Source organism: Podarcis muralis, chromosome 9 (genome assembly GCF_964188315.1).
Source record: "Podarcis muralis chromosome 9, rPodMur119.hap1.1, whole genome shotgun sequence".
Taxonomy (NCBI): domain Eukaryota; kingdom Metazoa; phylum Chordata; class Lepidosauria; order Squamata; family Lacertidae; genus Podarcis; species Podarcis muralis.
The window spans coordinates 40,240,963-40,263,591 of NC_135663.1; the positions used below are offsets into that span (position 1 = coordinate 40,240,963).

The following is a 22,629-nucleotide window of genomic DNA, read 5'->3' on the forward strand; positions in this document are numbered from 1 at the left end:
TTGCATATTTACAAATGAAGTAAGAGTCCCATTGACTTTCCAACTCGGTCTTCCTCTGAGATAAGCATTGCACCTTATTGTGCTCAGGAGAGAAAATATCAATGAGTAATGGAGTAGCTGTGTAGTTAAGGGAAGGGGAACTTGTGGCTCTTCAGCTGGTAAGAAGCATATGTCAGGATTAAAGGTGTGCCCGTTTTAGGAACTAAACACATCCTTCTGAGAGGAGTGGAAACTCCAATGCATGACTATATTACCCTTTATCTCCCCTTGTACCCAATAAAAGGACTCACAACAAGATCTGAATTAAAGAATGATTTAACGTAAGGGGAATGCCAGCCTGTATGTTAGGAAAGAATTCTAAAATTAACCTCTTAAGTCTTAACAAGCATAACCTGAGTCCAGATTCTTATTTCTAAGAACCACAAGCCTCTAAACACAACAACAGCAAGAAGGGTTTCCTGTTCTAACCTGGTAGCAGACAACTAGATAGGGCAGAGCATAGATAATAGATTGATTCAATTTAAAATACTTGGATGTTTTGCGTTTCAGGACAAAACCCTCCTAAGGCAATTTACAAAAGATAATTACTCCATAAACCAAGTTCTAATATACCTATAAAACCCAATTACAGAAAAACTTAAGAACAGCAGCAGCTGTTTCAAGCAATTTAGTACCCAACCCAGGGCACTTTTAAGAGAATGGAGTTCAAAACAGTTTTTTAAAATTTATATAAAGATGGGCCATGCATACTGAGAGAGAATTCCAAGGTTATTTGGGCCACTGTTGAAAAGGCTCTGTCTCTGATGCCCACCAGTCTGGTGGCTCTTAAAGGCAGGTCTGAGAGTTTTCTATGGGTGCAGACAGCCCTTCAGGTAACCTGTTCCCAAAATTTTAGAGCTTTAAAGATCAATGTCAGTGCTTTAAATTAAGCCTGAAAATGATTAGAAAGTATTGGTGTGTCTATGCTCTGAGCCTAGGTCCCAGCAAGCATCCTTGCAGCTGCATTCCTGTTGTTGTTGTTGTTGTTGTTGTTATTGTTATACCCGCCCATCTGACTGGGTTTCCCCAGCCACTCTGGGTGGCTGTGAACTATCTCTAAATACAGCCTCAGGCAGATTAAATTATGTCAGTCTAGTCTGGGTGTGACCATGGCAGACTTTCAGCAGATAGGGTCATAGCTGGTGACTTTGCCACCTTCTACAATTCTATTTACTTCATGTGAATCTGCGTGGCTGCCTGCATTTATGCATATTAGCTTCTAGGTATCCACAGTTCACTGTCTTTGGCTGACACTCTCTCTTTGCCTTTTTCGCAGGTTTTTGATGGGAGTGGATCCTTTTTATCCTATATTAACACATCCGCCGATCCACTTTATGGTCCGCAAGGTTTGGCCCTTACTTCAGATGGTCATGTTGTAGTTGCAGACTCTGGCAATCACTGCTTCAAAGTCTATCGATACTTACAGTAACAACTGCGGCGGCTCCAGCTCAAGAAGTTACTAGCCTCTGAGGGCCAACATAGATCTTTTTTTGTGTGTAGGATGTCTACTTCTTAAATATTTCAATTTTAATACTGAAGGAGTCTCCAGTTTTTGTTGTTTTTTTTTAATTTCCAAACCTACCTTGTTTACATAGGACTTGCACCTCATACGTTACGCACTGAACTGATTATAAGGATTAATAAATAAGACCCTCTTCCCTCCCCACCGAATTTAGAGACAATGGGATACTAGACATGTGAACTGCAGCTTGTAGATCAGGCGTTCATGTAATTGACTGGGGGGGGGTGAGGTTCTGAAGGAGGGAAAAGAATTTTAAAAGCAACATGATCTAAAGCGTTTATTTAACATGTGAATGGGAGCACTTGTTTAAAGCTTCCATTTTTGGAAATTGTTACTGTAGAGCATTATTTAACCCAGCAGGAAGTCTGGGAGTCTTCTAGATCGCATAGCGCTAGTAAGTATTACACTTGTGACATTCTTCAGTCTTAGTAACTGTAATGAGTAGTTTCTTTTAGTAAAGAGATATGGTTAGCCCTTCCTGTCAGACCTAACACAGCTTAACTTCTAGCACTACAAAAATCAATGCAAACTTCTTGCCCTCTGTGGGATTGATGTACATGTTTATCAATTTTCCTACTGCTCAGTGTGTGTTGTAGGGATTTTCCCGGAAACCTGAAACTTCTAAAAAGCTATGGGAATATATTCCAATAGGGATAGATTACTGCTGGCACTTCATAAAATCAGTTTCCTATTAGCGCTGTACTGATTCACTAGAAAGTTAATTGCCATTATGTCAACCTCGCTAGCTTCACACCTGACACCCGTGTTTCAGACAGGTTCTTGCTATGGTTTATGAAAGCAATCAGCTTTGTTCCAATTACCCATTTTCACATAGGATAATAAGCCACACATGTACCACATCTGAGGGCCTGCCTTGTGCAACCAAAGGAGAGTTTGGTGGTCGACAGGTTTTTTTTGTTTGTTTGTTTCATTTTGGGTAAAACCAAGGGTTACCAAAGCAGGTGTGCATTTGTTTGAATTCCAGAAAGACTGAGCGCCAGAATTAATTGAACAAGTCTTGGAAGATCCTTATGAGTGCGAGTGTGTTCTACAGAGGGATTTCAAAAACTGTTCATGACTTCCTCCCTCATATGCGCATGTAGTGTGGGGAACAAAAGAACAAGGAGCATAAATGTAGGTGATAACAAACAGGAATGTGCATAACCCTGTGTATGAGAGAATGTTCTGAAAGGGTCTATTTCCCTCTCTTCCCCTTCCCACATACAAGTCTTGCAACTTATAATTATCAGATTCACCTCAGTGCTTGCAATGTGTTTTCTCCTTTTGCTTAAGTTATTTCCATCAAATACACTTTTGCCTACGTTGTTACATCAAGTGAGAAAAATACATTTGACAGCAGTGTGGGGTCACGAATTGCCTCCGGCCTTACGCAAGAAGATTCCTGATGGTGTGGTTCGTGAATCCCAAATTTTACGTTTTTCTTCTTGATCTTTAGTTTGACCTATCAGGGTGGAATCTTAATATCAGCCAGCCTGCACTTTTGGGGTGGGTAGAGCCTTAAAACATTTAAATAATGAGTACAATGAGAAGACTTGCAAAAATGAAGATTATTACCTACTTTGCCCACAATACAAGTAGCTAAAAAGTTGGTTGTTTTAAACTAAGGAATAGATAAGCACTGTTTAAAGGCTTTTACTCCTTCTCACTTACTGTTATAAAATAAACATCTTAAATGAGTAATGCTAAGAATCTAAATTTATGGTTCCTGGATTAATATTTTTGAGTGTCTGCAAAGGCAATAGACAGACACTGCATGCTGTTAGTCTCAGACACTGAACCACCTTGAAATCTATTTAAATTCTTTGTGAAAAGGGATATCCTATTTACAATTTTATATGTATTTATTAAGCCATGCAAGCAAAAACAAAACAAAAAAAACCTTAAGCTGTCTCGTAATTGTTATTGAACTTTTAATATAAAGGAACTCACAAACTGTTAAGTATGTTATTACTATAGACGTAATTCACAACATATTGTCAAACCAATCTGGCTTAAAATTTTAGATGCTTATGCTTTTATAAACATGTTCTTGTGACAAAAGGAAATATTCACTTGAATGTTACTGTTCTTAGTTCGGCAATTTCTTAAACTGGATCTAGGAGCACAACTGTCCATCATGATACTTTCTCACTTCAAGTGAAGATCTGTGCTCACATCTCAATGGAATTTTTGTAGGAGCCCTTCCCAGTGAATTGTATTAGGGAAGCATCCAAACTTAAATTGTTATAAATTCACACTTGGAGACCATTTCATGCATGCGGACATTGTCCTTCAAATGCTTTCCTAAAGAAATTGTTTCTTAATCCTAGTAAATAATACCTTAGTAATGTTGTATGTACTACCAACTCAAATTTTAATTATTGCTTATTTCCTTTACAACAAAGCTAACATATGTTAAGGGTAATGTGGCCTTTCCCTCAATATCTAACTTTTTTTAAAAAAAGATCCTGGTTCTTCCTTGATGAATTGTTAAGATTTATAATCTGTTGGTGATGCACACTATTTACAAACTGGTGCTAGTCTGGAGCATTGTTGAATTTCATGTTTTTGCCAGATGATATTTTGAAAGCTTAGCAACATCAGCTAACCGAGCAGGGGGCAAAATTAGCGTTTGAAAATTAGCTAGCAATAATCAAAATGTTTCTTGCTCACCAATTTCCAGTTGTTTACAATTGTTGCCCTTTACCTGGTTAGCTGATGGAAGAAATGAAAAATAACCATTGTATAAATGAAACTTCTTTTTTTAAAGTCATTTTTGGGGGGCCGGACAAACATTTGCCAGAATTACAGTTTACAAAGGCAGGAATAAGGCACCTGTGGCTCTGCTGATATTGTTGGACTCTTAACTTCGATCAGTCCCATGGGCCAGTGATCAGAGATGATGGAATCTGTATTGCAACATATGAAAGGCCACACATTCCCAATCCCTGATCTAAGGCATGACCCATCCCCACTTACACTGCCAAACCCACAGCCTAGGACACATCTGCACTACAGACTTAAAATGGATTGGTAGTAAAAGGTTGCCCCATGGTGTTTTTTTGGTGATTCCGGTTTATGTTTGCAGTGTCCATCTTCTGTCAAGTGGTGCCCAAAGGTAGAGTAATAAGTAGTAAATGCATCACAAGCAGTGCAAGTACATGTGTTTAATTAAGGTAAACACTTGCTAAAAATAAGCCTAAAAATGTTGTCAGTTCATTTTTCAATAAACTCGCAAACTGTACATTGAATGATTTTTTTAAACTGTAAAAAAGGAAAACTGATAAATACTAGTAAAGTTTTTACACTGATTTAAAGTTTCAGCAAAGTAGCAAGAAAAATATTGTCTATTGTTGTTGTCCTTTGTAAACATTACAGGGCTTTCAACTTTACAGCTGATTTTTTTGCTTTGATGACTAAGGATCTAGTGTTGCCATAATGAAAACAAGTGCCCATTAAGTTATGCTTGTTGTGTGAGGAAATGAATTTTTTAATTTTCTTTTTAATGGATGACAGTAAGAAACGAAATGTTAATGTCCATTGAAAATGCTGTTGAAGGTGAACTGTGAGCAATGATTTTCAAGGTCTGTGTTTGGAGAATGTATGGAAGATGTTTGTATTTAGCATAGGATGATTCCAAAATGGTGGTAGTTTCCGATGAATGTACCACGCTTAAGTGGATGTTTGTGAGCAACACAGCCTTAACCCTGGTGGTTTGCATTCTTGCTTTATGACATGGGAATGTTCCATAATGTGCATCGTGTATTGTAATCTCCCTGCGCTAGAAACTGAATTGTTCAATATGTTGTACCTTTCCAGTCCTCGGAGTGAACGACTTTTTTTGTACATTCCAGCTTTGTAAGCCAGTTTCATATGTTTTGTTTAAAGGATGCTATAAAGTCTTGCACTCTCTGAAAACGATGCTGAAGTATCTTAAGTCAATTTTTCTTTCTTTCCCACCACAGCCATGCACCCTCTCTTGTTGAGAAGAAATATAAACTATGTCTAGTTAAGGCTGAGGATGAAAGGTGTTCATTGAAGAGTGTTTGTGTGTAGGTTTAGCTTTGTGTATGCCATGGTATTTTTATGCTTTATCTAACAGAGAAAGCTGAAAAGAAAATACCTTGTGTTGGAACAATAGGAAAATTCAGTCAAATGTGTATCTTTTATCATGCACAAACCCCAGAAATAAAAATAAATGAATAATGTGTGTTTCCTTTTTTTTTTTACAATGTTGTATTGATTTGTTTGTATTGTTTTGTTGAGCACTTCTTGTTAATAGGGCAGAAGAATATACAGTATACTGAAGAACATAATTTTATAACACATATACAAAGAAGCAGAGGGGAAGGCATTCTAATGAACATTAGGTCATCTCCACACATACGTACACCCAAGGCATAGAGGGTGTGCTAAGATCCCGACTTCAGGCCCTGATATCCACATGTTCAGCATGAAATTTGAAATAGGAGCTGTGAACTGGCTGAGAAATTCTGCTACCAGTGCACCTACTGGAGATTTATATACATAAGAATTAAAGTACAGTAAGTAGCTGATAGTGTTTTTATGTGTCCTGTTTGCCCAAGTAGTGGGTGGTGCTGTGGGTTAAACCACAGAGCCTAGGACTTGCCGATCAGAAGGTTGGCGGTTTGAATCCCTGTGACGGGGTGAGCTCCTGTTGCTCGGTCCCTGCTCCTGCCAACCTAGCAGTTCAAAAGCACGTCAAGTGCAAGTAGATAAATAGGTACTGCTCTGGTGGGAAGGTAAACGGCATTTCCGTGCGCTGCTCTGGTTTGCCAGAAGCGGCTTAGTCATGCTGGCCACATGACCCGGAAGCTGTCTGCGGACAAACGCCGGCTCCCTCGGCCTATAGAGCGAGATGAGCGCATAACCCTAGAGTCAGTCACGACTGGACCTAATGGTCAGGGGTCACTGTACCTTTACCTTTAAGTAGCTGATAGTGTTTTATGTGTCCTGTTTGCCCAAGTAGCGAAAATTCTATAAGAGTCCAGTTTTCTTTATAAGAGTAAAGTAGCACTTGAGACTTTTAGGATTACTTTGTTGGTTTACCAATGTACAGGAAGCATGTACTGGAAAGAAACAGACTTTTGTGATGTAGATAGCACTATTGCTAATTCTGACTAAACGACCCCTTCGATTCTCCAAATGCAGAAAGAAAACCCTACTTCATGATTTGTGGTAGTGACGCAAGCTGGGTTGTTTAGAGGCTTAAATAAAAGAAGGCTGTTTAGAGGTTTAAATAAAAGAAGCACCACATCCTTTCAAAGGTTCTCGTGTGAATTAACTGTGTTTCATAATCTTTGCAGGTAGACATACTACTTATGCTGGATTGCATTGGAGGCATAGCAGAATACTGTACTGCAAATAGGTTTTCTCGCTCTTGTCAGATGTAGAGTAAGGAGCAGGGAGAAACCCCCGTGCAAAAAAGTGCTGCGGAACATAGACTTGGGGGCGGGGGGGGGGAAGGTTAAAACCCCCGAAACCCTCCAAGGAAAACAAGCAAGCAAACGTATCTGCAATCCAAACCCAGCAACTGAGAGATGCCAAGAGCGACATCCATTTTGGGAGGGCGGGAGGATTAAGGGAAGCCGGTGAAAACGTTCCCGGAAGTGTGTTCTCTGGCGCGCGCCTCTCCCACTTTTCTCCCTCCTAGCTCTATGGAGATAAGGGTGGAGCGAGAGAGGCGGTGGCGAGTTATAAAGGGCAGGGCCGGCTCGGCGGGGCTGCAGTACCTCCTTAAAGGCGCTAGGTGGCGGTAGCGTACCAGGGAGGGAGGGGGCGGAGCAGCGTCGGCGTCTCTTCCCCCTCAAACTCAAATTCCCGCCATCCGGGGAGGGAAGGAAGAGACATGGTAAGGTATCGCCGCCGCCGCCGCCTCTTGGGCTCTCCGCGTTCTTGCCGGGCTCCTCCTGCGCCGCCAACCGGTTCACTGTGCGGCGGGGATGCTGTGGCTGAGGGCGGGTTCAGGTTGCAGTGGAGCGGGTGGAATGCGCTGCTCGCGGGGTCGGCGCAGGCGGCTATTCGGCAGGCGCAGCGAAGAGGGGGGCGACACTTTAAAGTAGCTCTCCCGCTCCCTTGCTTTATATGAGAGCCCAGCTGCCTCAGAAAAATGGCCCTCCACATTAATGGACTTCTTTCCCATATATATATATATATATATATATATATATATACACATATACATATATATATGTTGTTGTTTAGTCGTTTAGTCGTGTCCGACTCTTCGTGACCCCATGGACCAGAGCACGCCAGGCACTTCTGTCTTCCACTGCCTCCTGCAGTTTGGTCAAACTCATGCTGGTAGCTTCGAGAACACTGTCCAACCATCTCGTCCTCTGTCGTCCCCTTCTCCTTGTGCCCTCCATCTTTCCCAACATCAGGGTCTTTTCCAGGGAGACTTCTCTTCTCATGAGGTGGCCAAAGTATTGGAGCCTCAGCTTCAGGATCTGTCCTTCCAGTGAGCACTCAGGGCTGATTTCCTTAAGAATGGATGCGTTTGATCTTCTTACAGTCCATGGGACTCTCAAGAGTCTCCTCCAGCACCATAATTCAAAAGCATCAATTCTTCGGTGATCAGCCTTCTTGATGGTCCAGCTCTCACTTCCATACATCACTACTGGGAAACCCATAGCTTTGACTATACAGACCTTTGTTGGCAAGGTGATGTCTCTGCTTTCCCATATATATATATATATATATATATGCTTTCGTAGATTTTCACGGGTATAGGAATGCAGGTTTTGGTGTCCTCGGGTGTCTTCCCGTGTAAAAGTTGGGGTGTCTAGGCGACGTTTCGACGAGGTCTCACTCGTCATCAGATGACGAGTGAGACCTCGTCGAAACGTCGCCTAGACACCCCAACTTTTACACGGGAAGACACCCGAGGACACCAAAACCTGCATATATATATATATATATATCTCCCCCACCCTTCTTCCAAGACAGCCCCCTGAACTACCTTCCATGTTGTCCTCTCAACAACCTTGTGAAGTAGGTTAGGGCTGAAAGTGACAGTGAATTGCTTCATTGTGCCTGCGGTCAGAATGCCGGGGGGGGGGGGTAACATCTCTCTGAAGACAGGCATTGATTTTGATGGGAGATATGCAAACATTAGCTAAATAAACGGGGGAGACGGGTGTCCTTTTTGTAGCTGTATTCAGCAGTGTGCCATTGAGGCATTCATAATGGTTTATACCAGAGAAGGGGGTTCCCCAAAGAGGGGTCCAGGGACCACCAGCAGTCAGTGAGTTTCATTCGGAGGGACCCCGGAAGGTCTGTGGATTTGTGGCTGGAAGACTGCTCATCCAATGCGTGAAATGTTCGTATGGAATTCTAATGGTATTTTCACAGGTTCTTTTATTTATTGTATATTAGCATGTTGCAATTTGAATTCTATGGAATAAAATATATATATATATAAAAAAAACAATTAAAATCCGAATGGCATCTAGCATAGCACATTACAGTTGTTGCAACAGGCAGAAATATTATTAAGTACCGGTAATCTGCCAAGACCTTCGACGTTTTTCAACTGGTCTGTGGGAAAGTTTGGGAATCACTGTACTAAACAACTCACACTGTGTCCTACCGTATAGTTTGTAGAACTTCATAGGAGAAGTACAGATGACTCAAACCCTAACCTAGTCTGTCCCTTCTCACCCTGGTTATAGCACTCTGAAACGTTACCAGCTCAAGGTCACACAGTGCGCTTCATTGCTGTTCAGGTCTCTGAGCCTGGGTCCCTCCAGCTGTAATTTAACATTGCAGTATTATTATTTTCCACAGTGGACAGCCAGTTGTTTCTGGGAGGCCAAATTGAGATTTGAAGTTGTTTATTCTGCAGTTTAAGTCCAATACTATAACACCATTCTTCTCTTATCTCTCTCTTACATATACACAACCTATATTTTGCTACACTACAGTTGCATTCTTCTGACTGCTTATCTGAGGAAGTAAGCCCCATTCACCATAGTAGGGCTTGACTTTAGCTCTGAATGCTTTGGGATGGGTTGCTCATTAATAATCTAGAATAGGTGCTGTCTGTCCCATCCCACTGTACCGTGTGTGTGTGTGTGTGTGTGTGTGTGTGTGTGTGTGTGTGTATTTCTTTGCTGAATCACTGCAGGGCCATATATTGGTTAGCCAAATGCCAAAGGCTTACAAAGTCATCATAATAGTAATGGTCATTCCCTGTCATTGTGCTAGAATTCCATCAGTCCTAGAGATACTGTACTGCTTTTACTGTTACGGCTAGTGGCTGAAAGACTGATTCTCTGTGAATTTATGTCTAATCTGTTTAAATTGGAATTAAGAACATAAGATAACCCTGCCAGATCAGGCCAATGGCCCATGTAGTCCAACATCCTGTTCTCACACTGGCCTGCCAGATGCTTGTGGGAAGCCTGCACACTGAACATGAGTGCAACAGCACTCTGCCCACCTGCAGTTCGTATCAAATGATATACAGAGGTGTAATGCCTCTGACAGTGGAGGTAAAACATAGTATAATGAATTATGTTAGTTCTAATGAACCTAGCATGGCTAAGATGCTTGTCTTTTGACCATGATGCCATGCTTGGGCTACCAATTTCCCTTTCTATATGTCAGCTTTAACAGCTGCATGAAAGTTCAGAAGCAGAACCTTTTGTAGCCCATAGAGGTTCAGTGATAGAAAAGGATGACGAGTGCCTAAATTTTATCAGTTGTGCAGTTGTTGAGCACAGGGGAACAGTGCCAGAAGAAAAGATGGGAACCCGTAAGGTGTGAACTGAAGAACACTTGTATATCTTTACTTCTTAAGCGTCCTGGACGATGAGTTATTCAGGGTGATCTAAAGAGAATATAATTCACGTTAAGCTTTTGAGATGGGAGTGGGCTAAATATTTACATTTCCCCCCAAAATCTGCTTGCATACTAGCGAAAGGCAGCAAGCTCCTGGTCTTTGTGCATGGACTATGGCATAAGTTTGAATGACCAGTTGTTCATTTCCCCATAGCTTTTGATTATAGTGCACATACTCAACAAGTAAGTTTCAGTGAAAAGGAAGACACACAGGAACATGTGGGAAGCTGACTTACAATACCAGCATCCTATACGATAAACTTTAATTCTTATTCTTTATCTGGTTTGCAAGTAGTCGGCTTTCATGCGCACAACTTGTAGAGATGCAGCTGCTTATCCACACTGCAGGGCCATGAACCTGCAGGAAATACCTTGCAGACTAGCACCGCTCAATAAATGAAATGAGGGGTTAAAAACCTCTGTTTGGGTTGAGCAGGTCAGTTACCACAACCTCTCTTCAGTCCTGCTGCCAGCAGCTCCGCTGAAGTTCTCATGCTGCTGAGTTTTTAACACTTATAACACCTGTTGCTTCTCACACATTCTGAGAATCACAAGTAAAACCACACTGGGTTAAAGAGCGTGTAGATGTCAGCATTTCCAGGCAAGTATAACAGAACTCTCTGTAGGACAGAAACTTAATATTGCATCTTGTCACTGCTTTGGGTTGAAAACCCACGTCCTGGCATGTTTACTTAACTTCCTTCCCCAAGAGATTGAAAGGAATTTTTTTTCACACTGTGGCTTGAGACTTTTTTTATGCAATATGTCTCCCAGGTGCATTTTAGTTTTTGTGTTATGCTCCCCAGATATAACACGTATAACAGAGCATGTGTCCCAGCCATGTATTTAATATTTTGCCTGGTAGCCACAGGCAACTAGGAATTTTGTCCAGGTGAGTAAATTGGCTGATGGAAGAGGAGTAGATCTTTCTCCATTTCTTCTCCTCCAGTCCACTTGGTTTCTGTGGATTAAGTAAACTCAGGTATGTCTTTTCTCCAAGCCTATTTAAGAAAAAAAATTTTTTTTAATAAAAAAAAATAGCCTAGGCCATTATTTTGTGTTTCCATGCTGCAACCAGTATGGAAACACAGACTATACAAGCTCTTTCAGGGCTATGGTTTGTTTTGTTTGCAGGCAAGTATATTGTGGTCTCATTTACAAGGTCACTGTGACACACATTTATATATTACTGAGGATGTTGCTGCTAGTGCGGGGGGGGGGGGTGCACAGCCCTCTTGCTGTGTGAATGGCGGTTACTGCTGTTGCTGCTTCCTTAAAAATATGCATTCTATTACAGTGGTACAATGGGTTACAAACGCTTCGGGTTACAAACGCTTCAGGTTACAGACTCCGCTAACCCGGAAGTAGTACCTCGGGTTAAGAACTTTACCTCAGGATGAGAACAGAAATCGCACGCCGGCGGCGCGGCAGCAGCGGAAGGCCCTATTAGCTAAAATGGTACCTCAGGTTAAGAACGGTTTCAGGTTAAGAACAGACCTCCGGAACAAATTAAGTTCTAAACAGAGGTACCACTGTACTGGAAATGAGCTGTGCATAGCAACCCTGTGCATGCTTAATTTGGAATATATCCAACTGAAGGAAGTGTGCCTTCTAAGGAGAAATATGTAGATGCTGTTAAGTTGTGGGTGAACATATCAGACGACACAGCGATTCTTCAAACAGCTCTTGTTTATTCACAGGCCAGAACAGAACTGAACTGAAGGGTTCAGCCAGCCTGCTTATATAGAGCTCCACTAGAACACAACAGTAACCATTTTCTGTAACTATCCAATCACTGAACGTCACTTTCAATCCCTTACTTGCATATGTGGACCTGAGTGAAAACTATCTACAGTATCCCCCTGCTGGCCCAGGGTGAGAACTTCAGTACATAACAGATGCAAAAGTATCAAGTAATCAAAATGTATTGATTATTCTGGGAAGCCTCAGATTTTCCTATTGTATGCCATCTCTTGGCATGGCATAGATGAGAGAGGCAAGGGAAGAGAGGCTTGGAGTAAGCAAACAATTGCTTCTGTGGTAGTTTACTTAAAAAGAAGAAGCTTATATTGCAGGTGGTGTTAGTCATTGCTTCAAAGGTTGTTACTCATCCTAAATGAGCTGCCTGCCAATATTCTGAATGTGGGTCATCATGCTTGATAATGCTTGTGGTGGATAATGAATGGTGGAATCATATTCTTACCTGGAAGAGTGTCCCACTGCATTCAGAATAGACATGCGTAGGTTTGCAGTGTAGGACAGGCCAGCAATATCTAGGATTCATTCAAATGTATTTGGAAGGAGAGGTTATGTAGTTTGCAGCAAGAGTCCTGGGCATACCATTATGGGTTCCCCTCCGACCCTTGGCTTTCCTTGTAACAGCTAATTGCTAAGCTCCTTTTAAAAAATTAAAGTGCCAACAACTGCTGCAAAGAAAACCCAGGAGATCGCTCTGAATGTGCATTCCCACTCATATTCTCAGAATTGCATGCAGTTTTTATTCAAGGGGGGTTGTCACAGCAGGCGTTTCTTCTGAAGGGCTGAACATGAACAGAAACTGATTCTGCATATTCTGGTAATTAGGTCTTAGTAGTTCATCGACTACATAGGCCAAAATCAATATAATCTAATAATACCAATTAAAGTCTTAATGCACTTATGTTGTCAGACCCACACCAGGTGTAACACCATGACCTCCTAACGTATCATGCCACCCTTCTTTCCCATCTTTTAATTCAGCACCATTTATGGCCTTCTTAATCCTTCCAGCAGAGATTTAGCCAATCTGGATTCAAGCCAAGGTGGAAGGTTCTTGCATAGTAGGCTTATAACTACTACAACCCAAAGTGGTCTACTAAAACACTACTTACAGTCTGTACGGGAGGCATAGGAAGTTAATGTGTATACTGAGCAGTTTGAACAGTTGTTGTTTTTTATTGTATCTATCTTTTGTATTTATATTCTGTTCACTGCTTTGGGGGCCTTTGAGCCAAAGCACTCTGTTTATATAAACGACAACATAACATGTTTTCCCCCCTATTCAGTCAAAGAAAAGGGGGCTGAGTGTTGAAGAGAAGAGAACACGGATGATGGAAATATTTTTTGAAACAGTAAGTAATACTTTGTTGTTATAGGTAACATTATGAATGTTTTCACAGTGAGCATGTATTGACCCAGAATTGAAACATGCAGTTGCCACATGTGTGTAGGACTGGCCCAGAACTGATTGCTGCGAACTGAATGCTTGTGCCAGAAGCCCCCATAATGTCAGAAAGGATGTGTACTACAATGGGGTGTACTCTCAGCTTGCACAGAGAGCTGGCTGTACCAAAATCAGTATGAGAGCCTTTGACTTGCATTCTCCTTCTGGTATGGTGAGCACTTATTGAAGTTGGGTACCTGTGTGGTTGACAACCAGGACTGCATTAATTGAAGCAGAGATGTTTAAACCCCACACATTCTTGGACTACAGCTCCCATCATCCCCAACCATTAGCCATGCTGACAGGCTGGTGGGAATTGGAGTACCGCAACATTTTGAAGGGATGCAGCTTTCCCATTCTTTCTTTAAAGTAAGATGTTCCAAGATGTTTTCAGAAATCAATGTGTATGTAGCTCTGAATTGCATAAACCTAAAGGACTCCTAGATGGTTAAGTCCAGTCAAAGGTGACTAATCTTACTTTTAGGCCAAGGGAGTCAGCGTTTGTCCAAAATGCAGAAAGGTCTTCATGCTTGAAACTTCGCATTCATATATATATATATATATATATATGAGATAATTTACTGTTTCCAATTTGCCCAGTAGCAAGTGTAGACTTGTCTTGATCACAAATAAGTAAGGTGGTTTTAGATCACATTCACACCATACGTTTAAACTACATTAATACCACTTTAACAGTCATGTCTTCTCCTAGGAGGTCTGGTAACTGTAATTTACCCTCAAAGAACTACATTTCCTAGAACCCTTGACAAACTACAGTTCTCAAGTTTCCTTGGGGGAAAGCTATGACTGCTAAAATGGTATGAGAGTGCTTTCAATGTACAGTACAGTATGGAATATGACCTTAGGTAATTCCTGGGAGCTTTTGTTGCTCCCAGAAAGGCGCAGGTAGGAAATTAATCAGAAGGATAACCAGTTCCCATATGTGAAAGCAGTAATGTGGTGCAGTAACTTAGGTAAGCTGCAAAGAGCACTGAGTCATAAATGTTACTCTTAAAACCACAAGCCCTTAGATTAATTGAAGGAATTTCAGAGTCATTGTGTGATTATGGATGATGTGTATGTTATTTTTATTTTATTTGTGACAGAAAGATGTATTCCAACTAAAAGACATTGAGAAAATTGCCCCAAAAGAGAAAGGAATCAGTGAGTACCTAGACTTATTTCCCACCAACCTTTTATTTATAATAGCAAACAGTTTTGCAAGGGTATCACATCCTGTTCACGCATAAACTTTAAGAATGTGATCTAAATAGCAGTATTGTAAGGAACTATAGGAGTGCTGTGCTCTTCATGGTATGGGTGAGGGGTAGGGAACTGGATCTGACCATCAGGCAGATCCTTACTTCTCCCTTCCACCCCTTGCCCCATGGGCCAAGTTTGGCAGGTTCCATCAAAATGAAGCCTCTTGCTCCATAATTAATATATAATTGAAATGCTAAAAATGGGCTGTGGGGGAAAAGAGTTGTTTTCTTCTTTGGCCAGACAAGTGATTTTTAAAAAAATAAAATAAAAGGTGAATGCTTAATTTTTTTTGGTTTTGTAGCCCATTTTAGGAATTCAAAGTATGTTGCATATAATTGTTTCTGACATACCTGCCAAAGAGACCAGTTGTATTTCCTGTGTCCCTCTGCAATATGTCAGCTGTGGTTATGTCATCTGTGTGCCAGATTTGGGCAGCAGGGGGACATAGAGAGGCCATTTCAGCAATGCTTAAACAAGTCTTAAATTTGTTTACTCTACAAATTTTCTGTACTCTGAACAACATTTAAATCAGGGGTTGCATGGCCAGTAGTCAGAGATGATGGGAATTGTATGCCAACAACATTTCAAGAGCCAGAGATTCCCCATACCTGCTCTAGATATGATGAGTTGTATCCAATTGACATTATTAGAAATTACTAATGTAGAATCATTCATTTTAGTGGGCTACCCTGAGTACAATGTGATTCAATACACTAAATAACTTTTGTTTGGGCTGATTTTGGAGACTAGAGCTAAGTTTTCTGTGCCCGAGACTTTGTATGCATTTCCTTTTCACTGGCTTATTTTAGAAATTATAATGAGCTGTGAGATTTAAGCTGGCAAGGGCTAGATACCCAAATAAATAAAACTTGCATCATGCTACTATTCAGAATTATCTTGGAACAGGTAGAATATAAAAACAATACCCCTTCCAGTTTAATTTAATAAATAATAATAGTAATAATAATAATACCATGACCTCGCAATGATAGCTGTTGGATGAGTTCAATAAGTCCCTTGGAAACTCTACGGACGTGGCCACTTGACATCTTCCAAGATAATAATGCCCACTCACATTATAAAGAGCTCTTAACCCACCTACTCTCAGCAGCTAGAAGCATCATAGCCAGACTGGAGAGACCTGTCAGGAGTAAACATGGTCTGATGGTATCAAATAGTATAGGAAACAGCCTTACAAGAAGAAAAATTAACCAATAAACTGACATGGGGACAAATAGAAGAAGACACCTTCACCCTGGTTGGGTTCCCCTTTATCACATACATAGCCCAACAAGACAACAACAATAATCCGCTGACAGCATACAAATCAATATGTCTAGCCTGACCCAAAAACCCACACACTCACACACATAAACAAATCTCACCACAGACAACCAAAGACAACCAAGCACACCCTAGGCCACCCCAACCTTTCTCACCACCAAGGAAATATAATAGGTGAATAGAAGGAGAACCCACACACGTGACGCTGACACAGAGCCCCACACATACACTAAGTAGAAAAATAGAAGCATTGCCACTCCACCCCACCCTATGCTCCCTCCCCCTCTTTCCTTCCCAACCTAAATACTGCATGCAACGCTAATGCACATATTTTTGTACACTAAGAAATCTTTAATAAAAATTAATTAAAAAAGAAGGTACAGTGGTACCTCGGGTTAAGAACTTAATTCGTTCTGGAGGTCCGTTCTTAACCTGAAACTGTTTTTAACCTGAAGCACCACTTTAGCTAATGGGGCCTCCTGCTGCCGCCGCGCTGCCGGAGCACGATTTCTGTTCTCATCCTGAAGCAAAGTTCTTAACCCGAGGTACTATTTCTGGGTTAGCGGAGTCTGTAACCTGAAGCATTTGTAACCTGAAGCATATGTAACCCGAGGTACCACTGTACTGGTACTGACAGTAGCATACCCTATAGAACCACCCTCAGTTATTCCGCTAGAGTAGAGTCTTATGTCATCCTCTGAGGAATATGTCACATGACTATCTTCCCATCACATGACAACTTTCATGCCTTGTGGCAGAGATTGTCTTAGAAGTGCAATATGAGCTTCCTGGGTCAGGCCAGTGGCTCATCTAGCTCAGCATCCTGTTCTCACAGTTGCCAGCCTATGGGAAGCTCAAGAGTAGGGCCTGGACTTGCTCATGCTCAGCAAGCCTAATTTAATCCATACTGTCCTGCATTGACTGGCAGAATTTGCCCAAGTACCATATTTGTAGTATATAGTATAGTTTCAGAATTAGCCAGAGTTCTCAATGTCCTGTAAAAGTGTTCTAATGCAGTGTTTTTGTCCTTGACAGCTGCTATGTCGGTGAAGGAGGTCTTACAGAGCTTAGTTGATGATAGTATGGTGGACACGGACAGGATTGGGACTTCAAATTATTTTTGGGCTTTTCCAAGCAAAGCTCTTCATGCAAGAAAGCGTAAACTGGAGGAACTGCAGAATCAGGTAATTCAAGGTTTGTAGTCTACCTGCCATCCACCACACATGGATGGAGGGATGCCTAAAGGCCAGCATACTCTCAAGTAACATTTCCCCCTCTTCTATTCTCGCAGTTAATAAACCAACATGTTGGTGGTTGTAAACCTGGCCTGTTACATAATTTGAAGCCACTGGCCTTTTCTCTCAAAGATTTATTCATTACAACTATTTATAATCCATTCTTTAGGGCACAAAGACTTTCAGAATGTCTCTGCATGTAACCTAGTGCTTTGGCCCTAGGCATATGTTTTGAGCTGTATGCTTAATAGATAGCACTTAAAATATTTACAGTGCATAATAATCATTTTGCATCCAAGATGTTTAAATTCTAGATTACGACATCAGCATTCATAGCCTTAACTATGATTAACTTAGATGCATACATAGTTAAGGGCAGCAGGGCGTGGGTTGGAGGAATAATCCAATGCATGGTCTCCTTTCAAAAAGCAGAGTTCATGCCTTAGGGAAGGTTGGAGGAAATACACAATCCCATGGTCTGTTCTTGATTTCTTTACTACTGTGAAGGAACAACAGTGTGTTCCATCTATGCTGAGCCTTCTACAGAATTAGTTGATTCTTCAATGAAATAATTATTAAATTGAAATATTCCTCTCTCTGGGAAATGATCTCAGACTCGTATTTTCCCCTGTCGTGGATAGCGTGCCATCCAATCAAGCTAAAGCAAAGCACTGATAGCTTAAGCCAAATTACTTTGGTAATTACAAAGCACCACTACCACAGAAATCTAGTGAAAAATATACAGGGATGCATTGGTTCCTTTAAGGAAATGAAATTCTAATATTCATATGGAATGAATGCAGTTAATTTTTCAGTGAATGAATGCCCTGTAGAATGGAGCAGTTTAAGTGCTTGCTCAAACTACTTCCTAACAACTTAGAAATCTCTTGTGATTTCAGAAATGGAAAAAAAATCTGAATTTTCTTTGCTATATGTTAACAGCTGTTCACATTGTACTGTCTGTGGCAAAATGAGGAAAGGGATACTGGTCACAGGGAGGTGAGGATCTGTTTAGTGCTCTGAACTTGGAGGAAAATATGCTTTAGGGGTCTTTCTTCTTGTTCTCTGTGAGTGGAGGAAGAGACCACCATTCTGTAGCCTACAATTATTCCACTCTCCAGTCTTCTTTTACAGGATTATTGGATACAAAAAGCTTTGTGGTGGTTGTTTGATTAAACGTTAAGCTTTAGTTGGCTAATTGTTAAAAAGTGACAGATTTAAATTCAACTGATTGAATTTGATGAAGGTGTTGCTGTGTTTGCTGTAGTGCGTTTTTGCTGCAAATCTTTGAACTTTACATCCCATAAAACCATGACTGCACCAAGAAAGAGATGTTGGGATCATGGTGGCTGCCCAATGAAAATGTCAGTGTAGTGTGCAGCCACTGCAACAAAAAAGAAAATTATACGAATGTTGAAATATATATAGGACAGACAAATTAAAGATTCAGGACAGGCAAAAGAAAGCAGTTCTTCAGACGGTGCAAAGTTAACGTACGGCATCCAGTCCCATCAGATGTACCGAAGGCCACCAACTTAGATGGCTTTAAAAATGTATTGGACAAGTTCAGAGAAGATAAGGCAAGCCATGATAGCTGTGTACTGCATCCAGTTTTGGAAGCAGTATGACTGAATACCAGGAATCGGGGAAGGCAAATGAGGAAGGTACTTTGGTGTTGGTGTCCTGTTTGTGGCTTCCTGTAGACAATTGATTGGCCACTGTGAGAACAGGATACTGGACTAGATGGTGCCATTGGTTTAATCCAGCAAGGCTCTTCTTTTGCTCCCTTACGGTCTTGCACGCTTTCAGATTGTGTTGGGATAGGGCAGGCATAGGCAAACTCGGCCCTCCAGATTTTTTGGGACTACAACTCCCATCATCCCTGACCACTGGTCCTGTTAGCTAGGGATGATGGGAGTTGTAGTCCCAAAACATCTGGAGGGCCGAGTTTGCCTATGCCTGGGATAGGGTACCAACCGTGGGGTGTCATGGCTAATCATTCTTTAATGTTGGAGAATATAAATGCGGCAGGTGGTTTTTAAATACGTGCCAAATACGTTTATGCATTACTTTGTATATGCTTCAAGTTATTTTATTTAACAGAACAGGACTAGGAACTCAGCTATTAGTTTCAGCAGGTTGTGGATCAGCCTGATCAGCTATAGATTCAAGAGTAAATGTTCCGACCAATGTGTCATTGTTGTTTTAATATTGCTGTTTCTCTTGATTAAAGGTTTCCTTAAGCTCCTGCAAAACCTGTATTAGATTCATGCATACAGGATTTGTTCACTGTGAATAGTGAGTTGTGTTAGAACAGTTGGCCACCCCCACCTACCTCCGTTACCCTGCAGAATTCAAGAAGACAGGACTGTTACAACATTTCTTAAGTATGTTTTTATCTGGTTACATAAGGTTTAAGGTATACCTATTAGTTACTAGCGTGGGGGAGGATATTGTCATAATATTTATATACGGGCTCTAACAAAGCCATGTACAAAAAGAATTTTACAACTGGTGTTGCCTGCAGGCTCACAATGTAATTCTTCAGAAAAGTAACTTAATTGTGTGCCTCATTTGAGTATGGCTTACAGGATTGTAAAATAGTCTAATGAGATGTCAGTGATTGTGTTATTTTCTATTTGATGCTCCCCAAAGATTCCACTTCTTTTCATAAACAACATGCTGTACAGAACACAGAATGCAATCTAGTCTCTACTCATAGGGCACTGCTTGAAGGACAGAAAAAGGAACTTTTCTTAGGAGTGGGGACAGCTGTGTATGAGTCACAAAGGCAGGAGTGAGAGTTTAAAGCAATGCATGTTGACATAACAAGCAACCTAGTATGCTGGTTGTGTCTTTATTGAAGTGTGCTGTCATAGTAAATTGATATCAGAATAAATGTCAGTTGATAACCAGTTTCTATAACTAGGCATGCTTAAATCACCCTCCTTCTCCGAGATCAATTTGGAATGGGCTCTGGTAAAACAATTTATTTTTTTAAAAGTCAGGAAATAGAAACCTGGGATGGAATAAAATTACCTGGTGCTGAAATGACCGCAAAGTAAAGAAAGTACCACCACTAAAAAGGGTCTTATACCAATTGTCATCCATTGATGGCACCTGGAGAAAAGGATCTCAGTAAAAATATAATAATAATAATAATAATAATAATACTTTATTTATTTATACGCCACCCATCTGGCTGGGTTTCCCCAGCCACTCTGGGTGGCTCCCAACAGAATACTAAAAATGCGATAAAACATCAAACATTAAAAACTTCGCTAAACAGAAGATTAGGTGGAGACAGGTCATCTTTCAGGTACCTTAGTCACACGGGCAGCTGCTTTATACGGAACCAGACCTATTAGTCTCTCTAGATCAGGCATGTCCAACTCCCAAGAGACTGCAATCTACTCCTAAAGTTGTTGACCTTTTTTTTTGCCAATTGATCTGGATCACACAATCGCCCCGGGATCAACCACCAAGATTGTGATCGACTGGTTGGACATGCCTGCTCTAGATCAGTGTTGCTTGTATTGATGTTGCGATTTCATCCAGAAGACATTCCCAGCCCTACTTGAAGTTGCTGGTGAATAAACCAGGAACCTCTGCATGGAAAGCCGATGTTTTATCACTGACCTATGGCCCTTCCCCAAAGCATTAAAGGTCAAAGCTAGTGTGTTAAATTGGGCCTGGAAGTGGAGTGGGAGTAGCGAAGTTGATAAATACTCTTACTTTCCAGTCCCAATTAGAAAAATCAAAGCTCTATTTTGAAATAATTGAAGTTTGTCGGCAGCCTTCAAAGGTAGTCCCACCTGCAGTGCATTGTAGTAGTCCAAACAGGAGCTTGGAAGAGCCTTGCAGCATAGTCTCTATGCTGTCCTAGAACACTGGTGCAAAATCCCAAGCACCAGAATTCCTGACAACACTAGTAAACACCCAGAAGCCCTTGGAGGTACATTTTGCAGAGGTTCAGGCACATGAGATGCTGCTGCTGTGCACGAGGCCTTGGGATGTAGGAAAATATAGAAATTCTATTTATTTGAGCCAAATAACCATGAGAGCTGCAGACTTGGCAAACCAAACTGGGCCTAAACTACAGAGAAGGTTTCAAACTGGCTCCAAGGAGTTTGGGGGCGTGGGGCTGAAATATTTAAACTCCCAAAGTGTCTGGTCAGAGATTCCCTGGGCCTCGTTTTGCCCTGATGTGCAAGCTTTCAACGAACAGGGAATCGTTTTTGTAAAGTTTTCAAACATGTGATCTTGCAGTTTGCAATCAGAAGTGGCAGTCCAAAAAGGACTGTACAATATGCAAAAAAAAAAAATAAAAAAAAAATCCCAACATTTGAATTGGGCCTTAATGTTCTGCTTGGCATACCAACAAATTTCTGTGTTGCTTTTGGTCTAGAAGATCCATATGCTAAAATGTGTTTTTATCCACATGCAACCAAATTCATGCTTTATACATAGACTAGGAAGATTTACTCCCCTCAAAAGAAAGTTCTGTCAGTATTCAAAGACACCCATTCAGCAAGTGCTGTTATAAAACCCTACAGTTTTTTTAGCCTTTGAGGAATTGCTGAACCACACCCAGCACATTTTGGACCAGCAGTGGTGTCTGACTCATCTGCACCCAACCAGGAAAACAAGACTTTTTATGCTTCTTGGAATTTTTAACAGTATGACTAAACCTGGGTGCATTCTGACTTAGTGAAATGGCCCCCTATATTCCTGGAGAATCACAATTTTTGGACCATTCTGTCCTGTATCAAGCCATCTGAGATGTGGAAGGTAATAGCAAAAACACCTGATTTGTATGTTTCAGGTAATTAGTGAGCCTTACTCTAGAAATGTAGTACCCTGTCCCTCCCTGTATGGGTATAAAGCAGAGACATCACCTTGCCAACAAAGGTTTGTATAGTCAAAGCTATGGTTTTCCCAGTAATGATGTGTGGAAGTGAGAGCTGGACCATAAAGAAGGCTGATCGCCGAAGAATTGATGCTTTTGAATTATGGTGCTGGAGAAGACTCTTGAGAGTCCCATGGACTGCAAGAAGATCAAACCTATCCATTCTGAAGGAAATCAGCCCTGAGTGCTCACTGGAAGGACAGTGAAGCTGAGGCTCCAATACTTTGGCCACCTCATGAGAAGAGAAGACTCTCTGGAAAAGACCCTGATGTTGGGAAAGATTGAGGGCACAAGAAGAAGGGGACGGCAG

General features: G+C 41.2%; 2 protein-coding genes across 10 annotated transcripts in view; both read left to right on the plus strand.

Annotated features, from left to right (window-relative positions):
- Positions 1–5,767, plus strand: part of TRIM2 (tripartite motif containing 2) — a 62,520-nt gene extending 56,753 nt beyond the window's left edge. For all 5 annotated transcript variants that reach the window (XM_077934098.1, XM_077934099.1, XM_077934096.1 and 2 more), the window contains exon 12: positions 1,316–5,767. In XM_077934098.1, the coding sequence (XP_077790224.1) occupies positions 1,316–1,468 (153 nt within the window). In that variant the 3' untranslated portion in view covers positions 1,469–5,767. The remainder of the gene's footprint in view (positions 1–1,315) is intronic.
- A 1,542-nt stretch (positions 5,768–7,309) lies between these two features.
- The window catches only part of LOC114604552 (meiotic nuclear division protein 1 homolog), a 35,431-nt gene continuing 20,111 nt past the window's right edge, over positions 7,310–22,629 (plus strand). For 2 of the 5 annotated variants that reach the window (XM_077934106.1, XM_077934105.1), the window contains exons 1-4: positions 7,310–7,433; positions 13,471–13,536; positions 14,735–14,792; positions 17,211–17,359. In XM_077934106.1, coding sequence (XP_077790232.1) covers positions 7,431–7,433; positions 13,471–13,536; positions 14,735–14,792; positions 17,211–17,359 — 276 coding nt within the window. In that variant the 5' untranslated portion in view covers positions 7,310–7,430. Of the gene's footprint in view, positions 7,434–12,126; positions 12,302–13,470; positions 13,537–14,734; positions 14,793–17,210; positions 17,360–22,629 lie in introns of all 5 variants that reach the window. The other 3 variants (XM_077934103.1, XM_077934102.1, XM_077934104.1) reach the window with 2 other exon arrangements.